The sequence below is a fragment of the Ananas comosus genome, linkage group 5 (genome assembly GCF_001540865.1).
Source record: "Ananas comosus cultivar F153 linkage group 5, ASM154086v1, whole genome shotgun sequence".
NCBI classification, from domain to species: domain Eukaryota; kingdom Viridiplantae; phylum Streptophyta; class Magnoliopsida; order Poales; family Bromeliaceae; genus Ananas; species Ananas comosus.
Window position 1 is genome coordinate 4,545,484 of NC_033625.1, and position 20,314 is coordinate 4,565,797.

The 20,314-nt window shown below is 34.5% G+C and overlaps 3 protein-coding genes across 6 annotated transcripts; all 3 read left to right on the top strand.

The window, feature by feature from the left end:
• On the top strand, positions 185-7,908 carry LOC109710310 (protein MICRORCHIDIA 4-like). Its single transcript, XM_020232820.1, has 21 exons — positions 185-278; positions 357-449; positions 2,403-2,477; positions 2,978-3,012; positions 3,111-3,189; positions 3,288-3,380; positions 3,527-3,611; positions 3,879-3,954; positions 4,251-4,379; positions 4,734-4,832; positions 4,960-5,061; positions 5,387-5,548; positions 5,642-5,737; positions 5,980-6,031; positions 6,125-6,236; positions 6,330-6,400; positions 6,502-6,866; positions 6,973-7,079; positions 7,174-7,237; positions 7,383-7,505; positions 7,618-7,908. The coding sequence occupies exons 1-21, from the start codon at positions 185-187 to the stop codon at positions 7,687-7,689; spliced, it is 2,184 nt and encodes a 727-aa protein (XP_020088409.1). The 3' UTR covers positions 7,690-7,908.
• LOC109710984 lies at positions 10,944-15,489 on the top strand. 4 transcript variants are annotated; one of them, XM_020233829.1, is made up of 10 exons: positions 10,955-10,985; positions 11,761-11,877; positions 11,990-12,061; positions 12,169-12,263; positions 13,066-13,133; positions 13,271-13,343; positions 13,793-13,902; positions 14,002-14,106; positions 14,533-14,632; positions 14,957-15,489. In XM_020233829.1, the coding sequence occupies exons 4-10, from the start codon at positions 12,180-12,182 to the stop codon at positions 15,131-15,133; spliced, it is 717 nt and encodes a 238-aa protein (XP_020089418.1). In that variant the 5' UTR covers positions 10,955-10,985; positions 11,761-11,877; positions 11,990-12,061; positions 12,169-12,179; the 3' UTR covers positions 15,134-15,489. The 4 variants fall into 4 exon arrangements, with proteins under 4 accessions (XP_020089419.1, XP_020089418.1, XP_020089417.1 ...); XM_020233828.1 differs by lacking the exon at positions 11,990-12,061; XM_020233831.1 differs by lacking the exon at positions 11,990-12,061 and having other exon boundaries at positions 11,761-11,872.
• On the top strand, positions 16,490-19,622 carry LOC109709867. Its single transcript, XM_020232221.1, has 4 exons — positions 16,490-16,672; positions 18,669-18,741; positions 18,850-18,905; positions 19,248-19,622. The coding sequence occupies exons 1-4, from the start codon at positions 16,596-16,598 to the stop codon at positions 19,372-19,374; spliced, it is 333 nt and encodes a 110-aa protein (XP_020087810.1). The 5' UTR covers positions 16,490-16,595; the 3' UTR covers positions 19,375-19,622.

A 20,314-nucleotide genomic window follows, 5' to 3' on the forward strand; every position in this document is an offset into this window, starting at 1 on the left:
TTGATACAAAAATCATAAATATAAGTTACGACATGTTTCTTAATACTCAAAACTTTTTAGAGAATAAACTCTTAGTCTAACTACAAAAATTATAAATATAGGTTATTACGTATTTCTTAATATCAAAACTTTTGAGATAATAGACTCTTATTTCATTAAAGATTCGGAGGAGGATTGGAGGAGGATGATCAGCACGAAGAGGCCGGCGAAGAGGGCGAAGGTCGAGGACTTGCTCCCATTCGGCTTCCTCGACCCGCTCCCGGGGCCGGCCCCGGTCCTGATGCCGATGCCGATCTCCGTCGTTCGCCCCCCGCCTCCGCACGAGGACGAAGAGGATAAAGATCGGGAAGAATGCGCGGTCGCGACGGCGGCGGCGCGGTGCAGGCAGTTCTGGAAGGCCGGGGATTACGACGGGCCGCCGCAGGCGGAGGATTCCGCCTCCTCATCCGGTAAACTGTTTTTTTTTTTTTTTGTTTTTTTTTTTTTGTGAATTTGAGGACATAATTCATTTTCTTCGGATATATCTTTTGCTAGATTACAAAAAAGATGCATGATCAAGTCACAATATATTTCTTGGGTGGTTTAATGATTAACCAGTAGCTTTTTAACAGTATAATATATTGATCAGTCTCAATTTTATCGCTCCATACATCTGTATCTATATATATATATCGAGCGAGGTTGGTATTTCAAGAAGTGCGGAGCCCTCCGTATTTTTAAGTCTTTTTCAATATTGAAACTTTCGAATCGACGACCGGTTCCGTTAAACTTGATCTAGAGTATTTGAAGTATCTAGAAAATAAATTTTGTGATTTTTCGATATCATTTGCCTAGTGATCAAAGGGGCTCAAAATCAATAATTTTAATGGCCGTGGTGAGCCGTTTGCAAGTTTAACGATGTAGAAATATCCAAATCACATAAAATTTTGATAGAAAATTTTTTATACTATATAAAACAAGATCAATATCTTTATCTAAAATTTTAATATCATATAATCACATTTTGTAAGATTTTTATTTTCAGCAGTTAATTTTGAGCTCCTTCGATCACTAGGCAAATGATATTGAAAAGTCGCAAAATTTATTTTTTAGATACTTCAAATACTCTAGATCAAGTATAACAGAGCCAATCGTCGATTCGAAAGTCCCAACATCGAAAACGACTTGAAAGCATGAAGGATTCCATACTTCCAGAAGTATACCAGTCTCACTCTATATTTATCTATCTACTTACATATATCTATAGTGTACAGTAGAGGTGATTTTAAATATACAAAAGCCTTCGTGCTCCCAATTTTTTTCGATTATGGAATTTGCCGAATTCGGTGATGGGCTCCATTAGATTTAATCCAAAGTATTTGAAATATTTAGAAAATAAATTTTATTATTTTTGACATCATTCACCTAGTGATCGAAATGATTTAAAATTATCAATAATTTTAATAGTCAAAGTGAGCCGTTTGCAAAGCTAATGGTGTAGAAATATTCAAATTAGACGAATTTGTGGACAATTCTTTATATTACCTAAAAGCAAGAGCAGAATTTCAATTGATTTTTTTTTATATTATCTTAAAATAAGATCAATATCTTTTATCTACAATTTTAGTGTTGTATTATTAATTTCTGTGAGTTTTATTTTTAATCATTAATTTTGAGTCTTTTTAATAACTAAGTAAATAATATTGAAAAATCGAAAAAAGTGTTTTCTACATACTTCAAATTAATATTCTAGATCCAGTATAATAGAGTCGATCGGTGATTTAAATTTTATCATAAAAAAAAAAATAACTTGAGAGTACATAGGCTTCAGTGCTTCTAAAAGCACTTTAGTTGGACTCCTTATATATATTAGCTTTTGATAAAGCTATGGTTCTTTTAAAATTACTCATTAATTTGAATAGTAATAATTCAGACCTTTTCTTAAGTTGATCCTTGAAAAATTTCTAATTTGCTAAATAACCTAATTAAAATTTTAATTGATGAACTAGTCTATTTTACCTAACTCAGCGTCATGTTGGAAAGAGAAGTGAAAGACGGTGAATCAAGTTACTGAGATTTTTGTGTGGTTAACAGGATTGTATGCGAAGAATATAAATTAAAACAGTGAATTATTCATCGTTTTCTTTCTAAAGAGAAAAACGGTGAACGATTTATTAATTGGCTTTTATGTTTTATTAAGAACAGTGAATTGTTCAGCATCTTTGAGTTTTTACTCTACTCTGGCTCTCAGTTAGAAAAAAAACAGAGTTATTTGCCCGCATAAATTTGTAAAGTAGTTATTTTGGCCAAATACAAATTTTTTAAAGGGTATTTTGTAAAAAGGTCCTAATAATCCTATGTATATATTTTTTTAAAACTTCTATTGGTAAAAGAAAATCACAATTATTTTCTCTTCTTTTCAGCTGGCATGGATCATGTAAGGGTTCATCCGAAGTTTCTTCATTCAAATGCAACAAGCCACAAGTGGGCTCTTGGAGGTAATCTTATGCCATGAGACTTAATATATTAAAAACATCTTTTTAACTGTTTCCTCACTCTCCACATCTTTAAATGCTCATTTAGCACTGTTTACATTTTGTTTTTTTTATCAACCTTTTTTTTTTTTTTCTTTTTTCACTCTATATGGTGAGAGGCATCTAGCCAAGGACTAATTGTTTAGTTTTTAGCTTCTTGTTGCTTAACTAACAATTTAAGATAAAGAAACAGAAAAGTGTACTACATATATTTCGTTTTTAGCTATCGAACAAATCGCGTTAACATAGAGTTTTTAAGTCTAAACAAATAGAAAACATATGCGGCAATGATAGACATGTGTGCATTTAACAAACTAATAAATATATCTTTAATCATTTCGGCAGCATTCATGTTATATCGTGTAAACTATATGTGTATTACTGGCAAATTTGAATCAAGTTTCTAGTTGTGCTGCTTTATTCGACATCTAACTATACTTACTTTGATTTATCTATCCTACTAGCTTTGGCTGAGCTTTTGGACAATGCTCTTGATGAGGTACCTTTTCCTTAAATCAAATTCATTAAATAAATCTGTAAATAATTTCCCTATCATACCTAGTAAACTTACAAGTTGCATTTTCATTTTCTCTAAAGGTTTGCAATGGAGCTACATTTGTTAACGTAGATACGCTGGAAAATAAGAAGGGTAGGAGCAAAATGTTGCTTGTTGAAGGTATTTCCTAAATTACTTCTTGATTGTCCAAATAAGACGTATATATATTAATCGGTTCTTTAACAATATCTCATGTTTATGTTTTCCGAGTTGTACAGATAATGGAGGAGGGATAAACCCTGATAAAATGCGACAATGCATGTCTTTGGGCTATTCAACTAAGAGCAAATCAACGAATACTATTGGACAATGTGAGTTCTCACATTTAAATGAAAAATATTTGTGCGATAACCTGGCCATTTTCATCATTTATTGTCGTTTATTATTATTATTATTATTATTATGTTTTCTTCCAAGATGTTACCATCATTCTATATTCGTTTCGAACTTTATTCAGATGGAAATGGCTTTAAGACAAGCACCATGAGGCTCGGAGCGGATGTGATTGTTTTCTCCCGTTGCAGTGGAAAAGATGGAGAAAGGTTTGTTGCCTTTTTTGCAATTCCACTTTTGTTAGATTCCTTGTTTTAAGTAAAGGATTCCTCAGATAAAATTTTATTCAATTTGAGCAAGTTTTAGTAAAACAAACAAGTTTCCTTGCATAATATTTGAGAGATCTATATCAAATTTAAGATTTCAAATTTCAAGTTTTAATTTCAAATCAATGTGGTAGTTATGTGTTTTGTGCTTTTTTATCTTTTCATAAATAACTTTAACTGGCTCTTTTTTGGTTCTTCTCGGTCTTTTAGTCCTACTCAGAGCATTGGAATGTTGTCCTACACATTCCTTACATCTACTGGAAAAGAAGATATTGTAGTCCCCATTGTAAGTATATATATTCTGTTCGTTGATTGCTCAGATTGAAAAGTTGCTTGTTAACACTATTCTTTTTAATTCTCTATGTATACCAATGTATGGAACTTGTAAGTGCCTTTGGAAAGCATGCTAAATCGTTATATAAGACTCCTTTTTAGTCCTACATATTATCAACATCTCTGTGGAAATATAAACTCTGTACAAACGCACACTCATGCGTATAAGATATTGTACTTGTTCATGCTTGTGGAATTAGAAATTAACATAATATATTTTGATATTATACATCACTTGTACCCATGCAGGTTGATTACGAAAGAAGAGAACAGGGATGGAGTATGCTAACGCGAACAAGTGCGGAATCGTGGAGTAATAACTTAGACACTATAATTCAATGGTCTCCATATTCAAGTGAAGCTGATCTTCTTCAGCAGGTAAGTTGTTTTTCTTTTCTGAAGCTTTTCAGATTTAAATGTTTATCTTTCAAGCCATGTCCTCTATAGGACTACTAAGATCTAAGGCTCTATTTTGGCAATTTTTAAATTTCATTTCACAAAAACCCTTTATTTAGACATCAGCTCACAGTTAAAACAGAGACTTCTTTGGTTAATTTATTGTTTTAGATATTTCTCTGGGCGAAAATTTTATTGCTTAACAATAGAACCATCTAAATATCCACTGTAACTTTTTTCTCTACACGATCAATGAGAGTTGCGTCGCACTTTTGTTTTTCTACATATTAGTTGGCATGCCGGATACTTATCCACATATTATACATTTATGTGCAGTTCAATTCGATGACTGATCAAGGAACTCGGATAGTCATATACAATCTTTGGGAGGATGATGAAGGAGAACTTGAACTCGACTTTGTTGCTGATGAGCATGCAAGTTTAATTTGTTTAGTATTCTAAATTGATGATTTAGAAAATTACTCAATTAGTGTGTTCATCTCTCTCTGTACTCACTCTTATGCGTAATATGAGTTTTAACAGTAAGATTCAATGGTGGCAGGACATTCAAATTAGAGGAGTCAACCGAGACGAAAAGAAAATCGAAATGGCCAAGAAGTTCCCTAATTCCTGCCATTTTCTAACCTACCGCCATTCATTAAGGGTAATTCTTTTGTGCTTCTTTTTTCTTTTTCAATTAAGGCTAACATAAAGATAAGCCAACAAATACATGGTGATGTGCAATTTCCCCCAATACATAGAGAGGTAAAATGCAGGATTTTTTTTTTTTTTTCCATTTAGTGAGTTGTTCTATGTAGGTTAAAATGCAAATCATGATTTATTTAGTGGCCATCGATATTTTTCTTGTTCTTAATTGATTTGCAACAAGCTACATCCATTTAAGAAAAATGCATATGAGTTAATTTTGTTGCACTTATTCGTCTGCGTTAAAATTCTTTCTAATTTGGGAATTTCGTTATTTCTGATAGAGCTATGCATCAATTCTGTATCTTCGGCTTCCTCCCAGTTTTAGAATGATCCTGCGCGGTAAAGAAATCGAGCATCACAACATTATCGATGATATGATGATGAAAACCGAAGTCATTTATCGTCCCCAAACTTTTGCTTACGGGCCTTCGAAAGATCCAAATGTAACCTTTTCTTTATTTTCTCAAATCCCTCAGTTCGTAGTTTTCAAATCTTTCGCGAAATAATTGCTAACTTTGTGTGGCTTTTTCCATTAGATGTGTGTTGTTGTGAATTTGGGCTTCGCGAAGGATGCAAAAGATCACATTGATATTCAAGGATTCAATGTCTACCACAAAAATAGGCTAATAAAGGTTGTATTAAAACTTCTTTTGTATCTCTGATATATATTATTTTTCCTGCATATAAGTCTTAGTAAATTCCCCTTTTCTGTTTGTGATAAATTCAAAGAAGAAGTTAGGATGTAGCTTTAATATTGTCACTTCTTAGAAGTAAACTAAAACTCGCTTCGGCATTAACAAACAAAAAAAAGGGTCTTCTAGGGGCCTAAATTTGCCTTTCAATAGATGGATTAATTTTTCTCCCCTCATCTCAGCCTTTCTGGAGAGTTTGGAATGCCGCGGGAAGTGGTGGGCGTGGAGTAATAGGTGAATTTTCTTAATTTCTATGCTTGTCAATAACTTGATTTTCAAATTTTAATTTATGCCGCTATTTACTTGTTTATTTTTTCTCTCTTTTAGGTGTTCTTGAGGCCAATTTTATCAAACCGGCTCATGACAAGCAAGATTTTGAGCGGACGACCGTGTTTACACGGCTTGAAGCTAGATTAAATTGGATACAGAAAAATTATTGGTTTGCACTCTTCATCTTAACTTTTTCATTTCTTTTTTTTTTACCCACCCTACATGGAGATACTGAGAATTATGTTATTTTAACGGTGTTCAGGAAAGACAATTGCGATCGAATTGGTTATGCTGCGAAGAGGAAGAAGTCGACAAACGAGCTAGACGACAGAGGTACTTAAATAAACAAAATTACTTTAGCGAGGACACTCAATCGCAGTTTCCTTTTGATTCTAAACATGTTTGATTTTCCTTTCCTTTTCTTTTCTCAACAGAAAGCCCAGAAAACTTGTCGTCTAAGAACAATCCTAATCATAATTGTTCTTCGCGAAATGTGTCTCCTAATAACGACGACAAATTAAACGATTTTGGCAAGTGCCAAATACCCAAAAAGGTTTACTCGCATTCGAATTACCACAATGTGGAGAAATGTGGTGGTACTCGACATAAAGATTCTGCAGATACCGCGGAATCAGGAAATGTTAGTCACATTCCATCTGCCAGGAGGAAGGAATCGCAGAATTTTACGAACGGAAACTATGTTGAAGTAAAAAATACAGATAATTGCAGAATGGCAGAAGCTTGTACTTCAAATGGAGGCACTCAAATTGCCAAAATTCCTCGCGGATATAATGCGGAGGTAATCTATATTTTGTTTTTTTGCTAGCTAGAATGTGTACTTTTATAATTTTGCGTTTTAATTTATTCAAAGATGATGATGATGCTGATAGTATGATAATTGGCAGGTACAAGACACCAAGAATATTAAATTTAACGGAGATGGCGCAAGCCGTACTGACTCTAGTCTGAGGATTGAACAGTTAACTTCTCAGAATGAAGCTTTGAAGAATCGGTTAGTATGGTACCCACATTTTCTGGTTCTTTTTTTTTTTTTTTTGGTTCCTTTTTTTGGTGGATTCAAACAGTGTTATTTTCGAATCGTTCAGGATAAAGGAAATTGAGCAGTTAAGCATGAAAGAGAGGGATAGAACCAAATTACTAGCTGCCAAAGTAAGTCTTATACCCAATTAAACAAACAGTAAATGGATTTCTCTGAAAAATAATGTTCTTTGTGGAATGTTCATGCAATATTTGGCTAATTTCCAAATTTTTGTGTTGGTTTTTTCCTTTTTCTTTTATGTTTCTTCAAACTCAGTTGGAAGAAGCAGAACAACTGGTGGAAAAGCTAACCAAGGAACAAGAGGCTCTTCTCGACATATTCGCCGAAGAACGCTGTCGGAGGGATTCAGAGGAGGAAAGATTGAGAAAGAAACTAGAGGTTTGAAAAATCATACCAAAACTACATTTTAATCTCCTAATCTTATAATATTTTGTGCGGTATTCAATATAACATATTACTAATCTGATTAAAGCTATTGCCCTTTTTATAGGATGCTACTGCAGCCATAAGAGAGTTGGTAAAAAAGAACTCCACAGTATCCAATGTGAAACTGGAACACTAGCTAGCTCCAAGAGAAGCAGCAGAGAAGTTTTTTTTTTCCCTTTTTTTTTTCCTTTTCTTTCTTATGCAGATTGGTTGCCTCATCTAGCAGGTTTATAGCATTCGAAGATCGATAGATGGTTAGGAAATTAGTAATTTTAAAGCGCAAGTGACGGTGCTCCTAAGAGCTTAATCATTTATTATTCTTTTCTCGCGGTGTAATTTGTTGTTCAGAACTTCTTGCAAGATGTGATAGTTTGTACAGTTTAATGTATAAATAAATAATAAACAGGTCTTATGAAGTAGATTAATTTTTGGATTGTTTCCATTTGCTCATTTTAATTATATGTTGTGATATATTTGGTACTCTTTTGCATCATATGAGATGCAGTTTTGGACTCTCCAATGATTCTGCAATCAGAATCCATTAATCTTGCAAGAGAAAATAATAAAAAAAAAAGTATCTTTGAAGCAGTAAAAAGAATAATTTGTGAAGTTTTGTACTGACAGATAAAAGTGTTTGTTGCAAAAAGTCCTTGGGGCATATTTGATTCATGCTATTTAACCAGAATTATTGAGAATCTTGCAAGGACTTTTTTCAACTTCTTTTAGTTCATGATGGATGTAATCCCGTTAACAATACCACATCGTTAAATACAAAATTACTCACATTAGGATTACTGGAATCTTATGGGAATTTTTTTTTAAGATCATTACATTTTGTTCATCCCGTATGTAATCCTCCCAATAATATAGAATTATTACTAACAACACATAATAGAGTCGGTGAATTAAATTATATATATATATATATATATATATATATGAGTCCGGCTATGGTACTTGTAAAAGCACCAAGTACTTGGTGCTTGTGAATTTTTTACTGTTAGATCTACGCCTTTAATCATTTTCATCCATTAGATTATACTATTCAACCAACTAACCACTCAACCCTAAGGGACCCACACCATCCTAACCGCACATCCCTTAATCCAAGGGCCGAAAACTTACAAGCACCAATGACTTGGTACTTTTAAAAGCATAGGAGTTCAATTATATATATATATATATATAGAGAGAGAGAGAGAGAGAGAGAGAGAGAGAGAGAGAGAGAGAGAGAGAGAGAGTGAGGTTACTATGCTTCTGGAAGTACGGAGCCTTTCGTGCTTCCAGATCGTTTTCGATGTTGCGACTTTCGAATCGTCGATTGGCTCCGTTAAACTTGATCTAGAGTATTTGAAGAACTTAGAAAATAAATTTTATGATTTTTCGATATCATTTGCCTAGTGATCGAAAGGACTCAAAATCAATAATTTTAATGGCCGTGGTGAGCCGTTTGCAAGTTTAACGGTGTAGAAATATTCAAATCACGTGAAATTTTGATAGAAAATTCTTTATACTATATAAAACAAGATCAATATTTTTGATTTAAAATTTTAATATCGTATTATCACATTTTGTAAGATTTTTATTTTCAGCCGTTGATTTTGAGCCTCTTAGTTCACTAGGCAAATGATATCGAAAAATTGCAAAATTTATTTTCTAGGTACTTCAAATACTCTAGATCAAGTTTAACGGAGCCGATCGACGATTCCAAAGTCGCAACATCGAAAACGACCTGGAAGCACGGAAGACTCTATGCTTCCAGAAGCATAGTACCCTCACACACACTCTCTCTCTCTCTCTCTCTCTCTCTCTCTATGTATAAATATAATGAGCAGGCTGTTGTGCTCTCAGGAGTACGGAGGTCTCCGTGCTCCTGAGCCGTTTTCGATGATGAAATTTCCGAATCGACGATCGGCTCCGTTAGACTTGATCTAGCGGATTTGAAGTTTCTAGAAAATAATTTTTGCGATTTTTTGATATCATTACCTAGCAATCAAAAGGATTCAAAATCAATAATTTTTAACGGCTGAAAATAAAAATCCTATAAAAAGTGATGATACAGCACTAAAATTTTCACTTAGAAATATTGATCTTGTTGTAGATAGTATAAATAATTTTGTATTAAAATTTCATCTGATTTGAATACTTCTGCACCATAAAACTTAAAAACGGCAGATATCAACCATTAAAAATTATTGATTTTGAACCCATTTGATCACTAGGTAAATGATATCAAAAAATCACAAAAATTATTTTCTAGAAACTTCAAATATGCTAGATCAAGTCTAACGGAGCCGATCGTCGATTCGAAAATTCTATCATTGAAAATGGCTCAGGAGCACGGAAGCCTCCGTGCTTTTGAGAGCATAGCAGTCCTACTCATAATATAATTGAGTTAGAATATTTTTAGAAGTTTCACCCTCTTGGTGCTTCTAGATTTTTAACCCTTGGATCTACTCCTTGATTACTAATAGCTCTTGGATCAAACACTATTCCACCTACCACCACTTGCTACCATCATCCCAACCTTACATTTCTCTATCCAAGGGTTAAAAACTCAAAAGTACCAACCTCTTGGTGCTTTTGAAAGTTTTCTAGCTCAACTCTGCCTCTATATATATATATAGAATTGAGCTAAGATGCTTTTAGAAGTACTAACCTATTCGTGCTTCTAGGTTTCTAGCCCTTGGATCTACTCTTTCATTACTAATAGTCTTTGGATCAAACACTATTCTACCTACCACCATCATCTCAACCCTACATCTCTCTATCCAATGGCTAAAAACTCAAAAGCACCGTTCCCTTGTTGCTTTTGAGAGTATTCTAGCTCAACTTTATATATATCCTTCTAAAGTAGTATATCTTTTTAACTATAATTTAAATTATTTATTAATTTAATACTTTTAATTTAACTTTTATACAATTCTATGTAAGCTATATATTATAAACTCTAAAAAATACTCTAATCCTACCTTAACCTTGAACTTAACTCTATTCCTAGAATAACTAGTTTTTTCTTAACCTCAAACCAAGCGGTAGCTAAATTTTTTTTGAAAAAAGCTATTATTTTACCGGAACATATCAGTTGAAACAGTAAAAATTTAACGGTTAACTAACAATAGCCAATTGCATTTTTATTTAAAGTTTATAAATGCGACCGAATTTATTTATATATATAAATATAATAAAAATTTTATTTATATATATATATATATTTTAAAAGAGCCTTTATTCTCCGGTTCACAAAAATCAAAAAAAAAAAAAAAAAAAAAAACTAANCCTCCCAATCCCAAAATTCTCTACTTACCTCTTCATTTCTTTCTCTCTCCCCCTCGCGTATCTCTCCCTTCCTCTCTCTCTCTCTCTCTCTCTCTCTCTCTCTCTCATCGCCGAGCCGATCCCGGCCGCCGCCGCCGCCGCCGCCGCCGCTCGGTGCGTTAGCCTTTTACCCTTCTCATCCCTTCTCCTCCGGAGTCATAGTGGAAAATGGAAAACCCTAGCTTTTTTCTAAACATCTCGCGTTCGATTTATGTTTCCTCTCGTCGATTCCTGATTTTGGGTGCCCTAATCGACCTAATCCGTTGATGTAAACACTGATCGTAGCAGTTTGTTTGTTTCTTTTTTATTTTTTTGGGGGGTTATTTTTGGCTCGGTTTTGGCTCAGGAGCGATTCCCTACCCGATTTAACTCTCTCTGTGATATATTCAAGTTAATTTGAACTTTTTGGTGTATTTTGTGATTAGTTTCGTGGATAATGCTTGAGGTGACCTAGGTCTTATACAACACTTTTTCTTGTCCCGGCACTTTCAAATTGCACACTATTGCTGTTAAATTTCTCGTTCCTTTCTTTTGATTCATACTCGAAGGCTTCGATCTTTATACACAGATTCATCTTCAATCTCAATTCTTCGTTTCTTCTTCTCAAGATCCCATTGTTGTTAATACCCAATTCAACTCATCTTCTTTAGTACGCATAATAGTGTTGATTCAATGACCACGTAATTTTGAATCAAAAGCTTCAATTTTTATGCAAAAATCCTTCCCGTGTTCTCTAATCTCCATTTTTTCTCTGCTCATAATCCAATTATTTTGTACAACTCCTATTTGTAGAATTTCCTCGAAGATCCCAAATTCCCACTTCAATGCCTAATTTGTAGTTGCCTTATACTACTACTTGTGCTTCTTCTTCTCTTCTTCTTTCCTACAGGCCGCATCCCATGTCGCTCGCACGTGACCTTCTCCTCCCCGCGCCATCTGCTGCCTCACATGCGCCCGCTGGACGTGGAGGCGCTGCATCCACAGTGTGGGGCCACAGAATAGTGAGGTCACAATAATGTGGTCCTTAATATTGAAAGCAAACATTGGTGATGGTCTGAAATGGTCATAAAGTTTGACAGTTTCTGAGACTAATAACTAATATATAATCTAACATGTAGGTAATAGCATACCATAAAGTATGACCAAACTATATGATACAAATTGAACCATAGTGCGGCAACAATCACCAGGTGAATTAGAACCAAACTTGAGAATTTGAGCCATTTAAGACCAAATTGGGGTAGTTTTTGGGGTGTTTCGGGTGCAAATTTATAATCTTGTGCAACTTTTTTGTTAGGTCTCCTTATAATGGGACTCAGCAAGACTGAAGTGAATTTACGAAGGTTGCTCGCGGCTGCTCCGCAACAGCAAAATCAAGCAAAGCTTATTCATGTGGGTGAAAATTCAGTTTCATTTTGCAGTAAAAGTGGACCCTTTTTTTTGTTTTTAAGAGCATTTTGGTTTTAAACAGCAGTATTCTTGTTGATACTTCATAGGCTTGTGAAGGATCTTGAATCTTTTCATTATATGTTATATTTATACTGCTGACCATATAGTTCTCTTTGAATTTTGTCCTTTATTTCAATTTTATCCTTAGAGTTTCAACTTAACTATTTAGTCCTTGAATTTTCTTTCTGTAGCATAACAAATAAGTTTTCTGGAAAAGAGATGCCATGTCAACATAACTGTAATTATTATGACAGTGAAGCCTTGCTAAGTCCAGATTATTTGTGGTCAGTAATGAATAATTTGTGTCATTTGTTTTGTTGGGATGCGTTGTTTATTGTCTTGGAAAGATTTCACATATGTTAGGTAATGTAATCCTCATCCTTTCTCTGACTTGGAATCATCTTTAAAAAACACAGGAATTACAGAAACATACTTTTAAATTTAAGTAAAATGAACTGTTATAATATCACTATAGGTTTCCTGAAATCATTAATCACAACGATTGCATGAACATTACTGCGTATCAGTATCACCATCTTAATCTTGTACAATACTTGTACCTTTGGTTTTCTAGGTCTTCAGAGTAGGGATTCTTTTGTGTTTATTTACATTAGTCAGAAGGTTCCGGTGGAGTTTACAGTGGATAGTTGTCTTTGTTTTAACATTTGAACTGTCTCAGAATCATGCCCTATGTTGCTGTTGGTTGGATTTTATTGATTGAAAAGTTGCGTGTAACTGTTTGCAGTATGTCACCACTTTAAGAGAACAATTAGAGCAGCTAGGGGCAGAGACTACTCCAGAAGGAATACCAAGGTTTGTCTCACCTACCTTTTTCTTTATTTTTCTCAGACATTTTGCTAGAGAATTAGAGTGAATGTCGGTGTAAGTATTTTCATGTGAATCCCATTAAATAACAATTTCAAGGGAAGCTCTTTTCGATTGGTTTTCAGTGTTTCAAAAGCAAAGCTGAATGAATATTCGGAGAAGATTGAAGCCCTCGCTGCAAAAGTAGCTGCTTCACCTGTATGTTATGTTTTCTTGTTTGAATTTCAATTCCATCTTCTGCTGAAGTAGCCCTTTACTTGATTGTGCGGGTAATGGTTATGCAGAAATTAGAGATATCTCAAGTACATCTATATAATCTGTTTGGCAAGTTCATTGAAGGCTAAGCTGGAAACACCCTTATGTTTCTCATTGTCAAGTATTTTTCTTGTATTTGTAATTCTATGATTCTTGGCCCTGTAGAAAAAGTGCATTAACTCCTATACCGTGCTTTTCGATTCATTTATTTGTGCTTCTCTTGCCTCACAAACAATCTCCATGCCATGAGACCGAACTTTCCCCTTCATTCCTTCCCTGTGACCAACAGATCTTTAATCTTGTTTACTTGTAGTATATGCTCCTGCCTAGAGCAAATTTGTTCTTATTCACTGCACCAATGATTTACTAATTGTTGACAAAAATCTCTTCAGCCAGAAGCTGTGAGTGAGCTTCATGAAAACAGAGTGGAGGAAAATTCTCCTAAATCAGAACAGGTGCGAGATCCTATAACCTCTTCAGCAGGATTAAGGAGGAGAGCCACGTAAGTAAATCTAATACGTCCACATATTGGTCGTGCTCATGTACAACAAATTTTATTTATTCTTTTAATGTTATTGGTTGCTTTCCTGCAACTAAACAGAGCTCATAGAGAAGTTGGAGAAGGTTCTCATGAGCCGCAAGAGACTGATTTAGGAAAGCCTATTGGATTGGATGCAGAAGCTCAAGCTCACATAGAGAAACATAGGTATGTTATCTCTTCTATCTAAACTATGGTTCTTTCCTTTCTTCTTCAGAAAAAGCCATTTTTCTATTTCCTCTACTAACTGTTAGTGGATGCTTCATGGCTGATTTTTGTTAGGGCTTTTACCCCTTAAAAAATATACTTGTGTGTAAACCCATTTACACATATGCCCTTTCGTTCAACTTCTGAGTTCATTACTGTTAGAAATTTAAAGGAAACTCATAAAATGACCATCATATCCCTATGTTACTTGTTTTATTCGTAATTATTCGACCTAGGTTCTCTCCATGTTCTTACCTATGAATCTGTATATGTATTGATCCACTATACAGTTCTGTTGGAGTTATTCACATACAGGCATCAAACTTCTAAATAAACTACCGATCTTTGATCAATTTTATTACGTGTTTCAATCTATTTATTGTCCAGAAAGCTTCAAGAAGATTTGACTGATGAAATGGTTGGATTGGCACGACAACTGAAGGAAAGCAGCCTTCTGATGAATCAGTCTTTGCAAGACACTGAAAAGGTGATATTTCTTCCCTTTTTTGAGTTGTGTTTGGTATCTGCCCCTTCATGTGTTCTGTGGTCAGCTAGTGACCCTGGTGATGAACTCAAAAGGATTAGGACTCAACCTTTTGAAGACTCATTTCTCCAAATAATCACAACCTGTAACTCTTACTAGAAAGACGAGCTATTGCTTTCAGTTTGACTTAATTGCAAATTAAATACCCTAAAAAACCTTTATCAATCATTTTGTCGGTCCTCTCTATAGCAAAGCCAAATTCTTTAATGAGGTTTCTTAGCGAAAAGCATTAAGAGCTCTCTAATATCACTTGATGATTTTGAGCAGATTTTGGACTCCACCGAAAGAGCTGTGGAACATAGTTTGGCGAGCACCGGCCATGCCAATTTGCGCACTGTGGAGGTGTCCTCAGAGACTTCCAAAACGACATGCTTTCAGTGGCTTCTGATCTTTGTGATGACTTGTGTATTTGTCATGGTGATTCTACTCATCCGCATTACTTGAATACATGCTTCGACCGCATGCCTTTTTCTGTCTAGGTCCGTCTGTAGATACCGTAACACGAATAACCTTTTTCTTTTTGGTTTTTACAACTTCTGAGATAAAATTTTCTTCTATGGACTTGAAGTTTCCCTGCCTCGCCTTACAGTAACAAGCATATGTGTAATAGAGTTCCAGTCGGTGTCATTTTGGCCCACGTAAGGATATTTTAAGTTCAAAATTGTTGCCAAAAACAGGAAAAGTGTGCCAGAGCTACAAAATCAACAAATGAAAGTGTTTTTATGCAAAATCGCCTTGTGGGATCAATGTAGTAACTATTTACACAGTTCTGCACAATTTAAGCTGATTTTGGTTGGAAAGACTCTTCTGCTATGAGTTAAAGAGTCTCTCTCTCTCTCTCTCTCTCTCTCTCTACTTTTAAATGCAACAACTATGCATGTGCAGTTATTGGTTTTGAGAGTGATTATGGCTTCACTTTCTGTTTTGTTTGCTAATCTTGTTTGTATCTGCTATTTTGTTTACTGACAAATTCGTGTTGGAGTTAAAGCAGGCCAAAGAATGGTTTCCAGCAGTTTACATCCTCTGTTTGGTCTTTCGATCTCGCCTACAAAGTCTTAGTTCAACTGGAGCTTCTTTATATCTATTTTATAATATTTAAAAATATATGTAAAAGGACTTAGAGTTTAGGGTTTTAGGGTTTTATAATAGGGTTTAGGATTTAGGATTTAGGATTCTAGAGTTTAGAAATAAATTTATATAAAGTTTTATTTCGAAAATTAAAAATAAATTTTCTAAAGAATAATGATGCACCAGGTGCACCGAATAGTTTGCTCACCATCCGGGAGCGGCCCCAAGCAAGTTTGTTTGGGGCCCTTCCCCATAAAATTTGTTTTGTGCGACCCCAAGTCGTGTATGTTTGGGCGGGCTTTTTTTGCATTTGGATTTCTAAAAAAAATTATTTTTATAAATAGTTCTATCAAATTTATAATTTAATTTTGATTCTATTCCTGTCATATAGCCTTACATCCCACGAGAGCAGGAGTGGGGGAGGTGGAATAAATTAAATATAGTGAATTATTTATCGTGTCTATAAACACAGTGAATCAATATAAGTATGGAATCAATGAATCATTTACCATGTTTGAACACGGTCATCGTATTCAACTTAACGTCAGTCCCATCAAGTTTACATGATGCTTGAGCACGGTCATCGTATTCAACTTAACGTCAGCCCCACCAAGTTTACATGATACTGATGTGGCGCCTGCGTGGCGGAGATAGGACTAAAATTGTAATTATAAATATTATAGGGTTATTTGTGATTTTTTTTTGAGAGGTCAAATGCACCCAAAAAAAAGAAAAGAAAAAGAAAAAAAATGCCATGTATGTTCATATCATCATATGTCGCGTTCCCTTTCTCTCTCTCTCCCTCTCAAAACCCTAGAACCCCTACGAAGCTCGGGACATGGACGCGGTGGTCTCCAACGATGATGGCGGCGCCAACGCCCAAACCCTAACTTCTTCCGGTTGGGATTTTCGCTGGTGAGAGTTTCTCTCTCTACTTCTCTCTACTTCGTTTGATTAAGATTTCCTTTATCACGTTCCAGTGGATGTAAATATTTTCGTATTTTGCTAATTTTGAGCTCAGTTGGTCTAATTTTGATTCTTTTTTGGGTAACGTTTGAATCTTTCTCTTATATGGAATCATTTATGCATTTATTCCTGGTAAAAACTCACAAAACTTATCTGAACTATTGATCATTTTGGTTCAACTACCCGACTTTTCCACCGTTTGGTTCGGGATTAAGTAAAAACTTGTTATTCCAGGGATAGAGTTAAGTTCAGGGTTAAGATGGTGTTAGAGTAATTTTGTGTTTGGTTGAGAATTGGGTTTAGTCCAGATATAGATAAAATAATGTTTGGTTGGAGTAGGTGTGATAAGAAGGATAGTGGGTAAAATAATATTTTGTTTGGTTGGAGTAGTGAGGTGGGGTGGAGTTAGCTAACCCCACCCCCTAAATTGGGTGTTTGGGAATAACTTCGGGGTTAAGGGGTTATTCCACCCCTTAACCGAACCAAACGGGTTAAAGTTTTGATTTTACTACCCAAGCTTTCAATTTCACTTTGACTTTAAAATTTGAATGTGCCATTTAACAGGTTTAGTTAGTATATTCTATACAATTCTTGCAACTATAAATTCTTTAAATTAGACAATCAGCTTAAATTTATTCTATACAATTCTTGCAACTATAAATTCTTTAAATTAGACAATCAGCTTAAATTTTATAGTCAAAGTGTTGTCGATCGATTCAAATCAAACAAATTAAAAGGTTGAACAGTAAAATCAAAATTTTGAAAGGTCGAATAGTCAAATCAAAATGATCCATAGGTCAAGTAAGTTCTGTACAATTTTACCTTTATTTCTTGATGTCCTTTATATGTTTTAATAAAATTAGTTTTCTTAAAAAAATGTTTTGAGACCCCCTCAACTAAAGGTCATGTTGAAATTAGACTCAACTATTTTCTTTTTGATTGACACCCCCTTGGGTTTTATTATTATTATTATTATTATTATTTTGATTAAAGTTATTTTCATTGATCAAATTTGGAAAATTTGCAACATTTAATGGTGATTTTGTTAGATCTAATTGTTGGGAATGCTTTTCTAGTTTACGGAGTTGTTAATGTAAACGGACTTCTAAATTTAAATTAGGAAAATAACCCAAATCAAAACAATTAAAAGTTGAGGGCGTGTCAAGAAAAAAAAAAAAAAAAACAAAACTTTTGTTGGAGGGCCTAGTTCATAATGGCCTGTAGTTGAGGGGGCCACCATACAGTTTTTCCCCCTTTTTTTCTCACTTTCAGGTTACATTTCCGCAGTAATCGGTTAACTTCAAATTTCTTTAACTCACCAGAAGTTTTTTTCCACTGACTTTACATTTGGAAGCTATAATTTCCCTGTGGACTGTAAGCTTGTCAATCACCAATAGTCCACATTATATACTGTTGGAATTATATGTGACTATATATGAACTAGCCTATTAATATTGGTACATTAGGCTCGAGCATCTTGGGTTAGCGAATTAAGTCTGACAAGTTGCTAATACTAGTGAACCAGTTGGGTCATTGTGACAAATGCCTTTTCTTCTATCATTTGGAGGTTATCTTAGGTTGATGTATCCTAAATCATGAGTACATCGTTATTTGTGTCACTATTTTATCGTCAAGCAAAAAAAAAAAAAAGATTAAAATGTATGCGTACGTATAGCCTGGGTTAATTTTGATCTTGGGTGTTTGTAAGACTTGGTTTTGGCTAGAAATATTGAGAGCTCAATATGATTCTTGAGGAAATATTTTGACACGCTGCACGGTTTTGGTACATTTAGTGTACTACTAAACTATTTGGGTTAACTAAACTATCGCATCACATCAAAATCTCATTAACACCATATTCTGTATCAACTAGATGGATTTCTGGGTTCATCTAGCAGTTTGAGTACAATTATGCCGACCGCCATCCTAATTTATCTGTTTTCAGCGACTTCGAAGTTGATTATGGATCGAATGAGCATGCGTCCATTGTCTGTGCCGCATTAGCTGTTGACAAGGAGGTTAGGATCTTATACCACATATTTTATGCTATTTCCTTGATTTCAAATTTTATAGTTGTTGGTAAAAGAAAGCTAAATTCTGACTTAATCTCTTTGCTTCCGTTGCAGCTACAACCAGACAAGGTTAAGAGGCAGATATCTGTTTCTGATGGCAAGCTTGCAGTGTTAGTTCATCTCTTATAGTATCTTTGAAATTTGCCTCCTTTTCCCGCCTGCAAAACCATCTATTTACTAATTATAACCATGTAAAAATATGAAATTTCAAACATCCATACATTTCTGATGTTTGGTTTATTACGAAACCATCATCAAGTAGGGGTGCCATCTCAATACAATCTAGAAGAGTGGTGTTTCTACAAGGGTATGTATGCATAATTCCTTTTGATATGTAATCAATTTAGTTTTTGAAGGGTATGTACGAAAATTGAGGTTTTGCAGGGATAAGGAAGCAAATAGATTTGCTGTGATTTATCGTGCTTACATATATCATGGTACGTGATTTTCAGACATTTCGAAGCGGTGGAGGCTAGGTTTCTTCGTGCATCATTTAGCGCATTCGTTGATCTTATGATACTTGCCACGAAGATCATAGAAGAATACGGGACAGGTAGCGGCAATCCTGAAGAGAGATGACTCTGGTAGTGGCATTTATTGTTCTCGCAATGTGGTGGGATGGATAATATGATGGATAATTTGAGTATAATACTGCTTCTATCTTTCTCTTTTTTTGGTCACTGATTGGATCAAGGGTAACCGATTAATGTAATCGAACATAAATTTACTCTCATCGTCTCCCTTGTTGTTATTGTTCGCCGAAAATGTGAGGAGGCACCCCTTTTAAGTTATTTGGAAACTGTTCCTCGGTATCTTTTTTTTTTTTTTTTTAGTGTCCCCAAACTAGTTGTCTGATTATGAAACTTACCATCAAAATTGGTGACAATTCAACAGTTTTTACGACTCTTTTGACCGAATTCGACACATTTGGCAGATCATTCTGTGAAATTTTGACAGGGTGTGATGAAATCTTGCCAACTAATTAATCATGGGTAAATTTCCGAATGGTGAAAAAAAGAAAAAAAGAAGATCATTTTCATGTTCTTTATGTGAGATGCTTTATAATTGTTCTCAGTTTTCTTTTAGATTAAAGGATTGCGTGGGATTCGGAATCAGGAAGCTTCAGATTCGGGTTCTTATGGGTTTCAAGTTTGTTTAAGTTGCCCTAACTGATATTGTAACTATATTTTCTTAGATCTAGTTATTATTGCTGGGGTCAATAGTTGTATTGTATTTATAATTATATTTTTTTTTTCATTCGTTGTGTAACTATTGATGTGATGCGAACCAAAAAACCGGAAATACGGAGGCAACCGAAACACAGGTAGGTGAGAGATTCGGTTATTATTATCATGGTCAACCGCATCTTATATTTTCAATTATATTTGTTACCAACTGCCAAACTAGAATTACTAAGTGATAGTGTAGTATTTTATCTCGCATAATATTTAACTTTCGCACTTTCGACCAGTATTCAACTTTAATGCTAATTGTAACAACTTAGCATACTAATACTAAT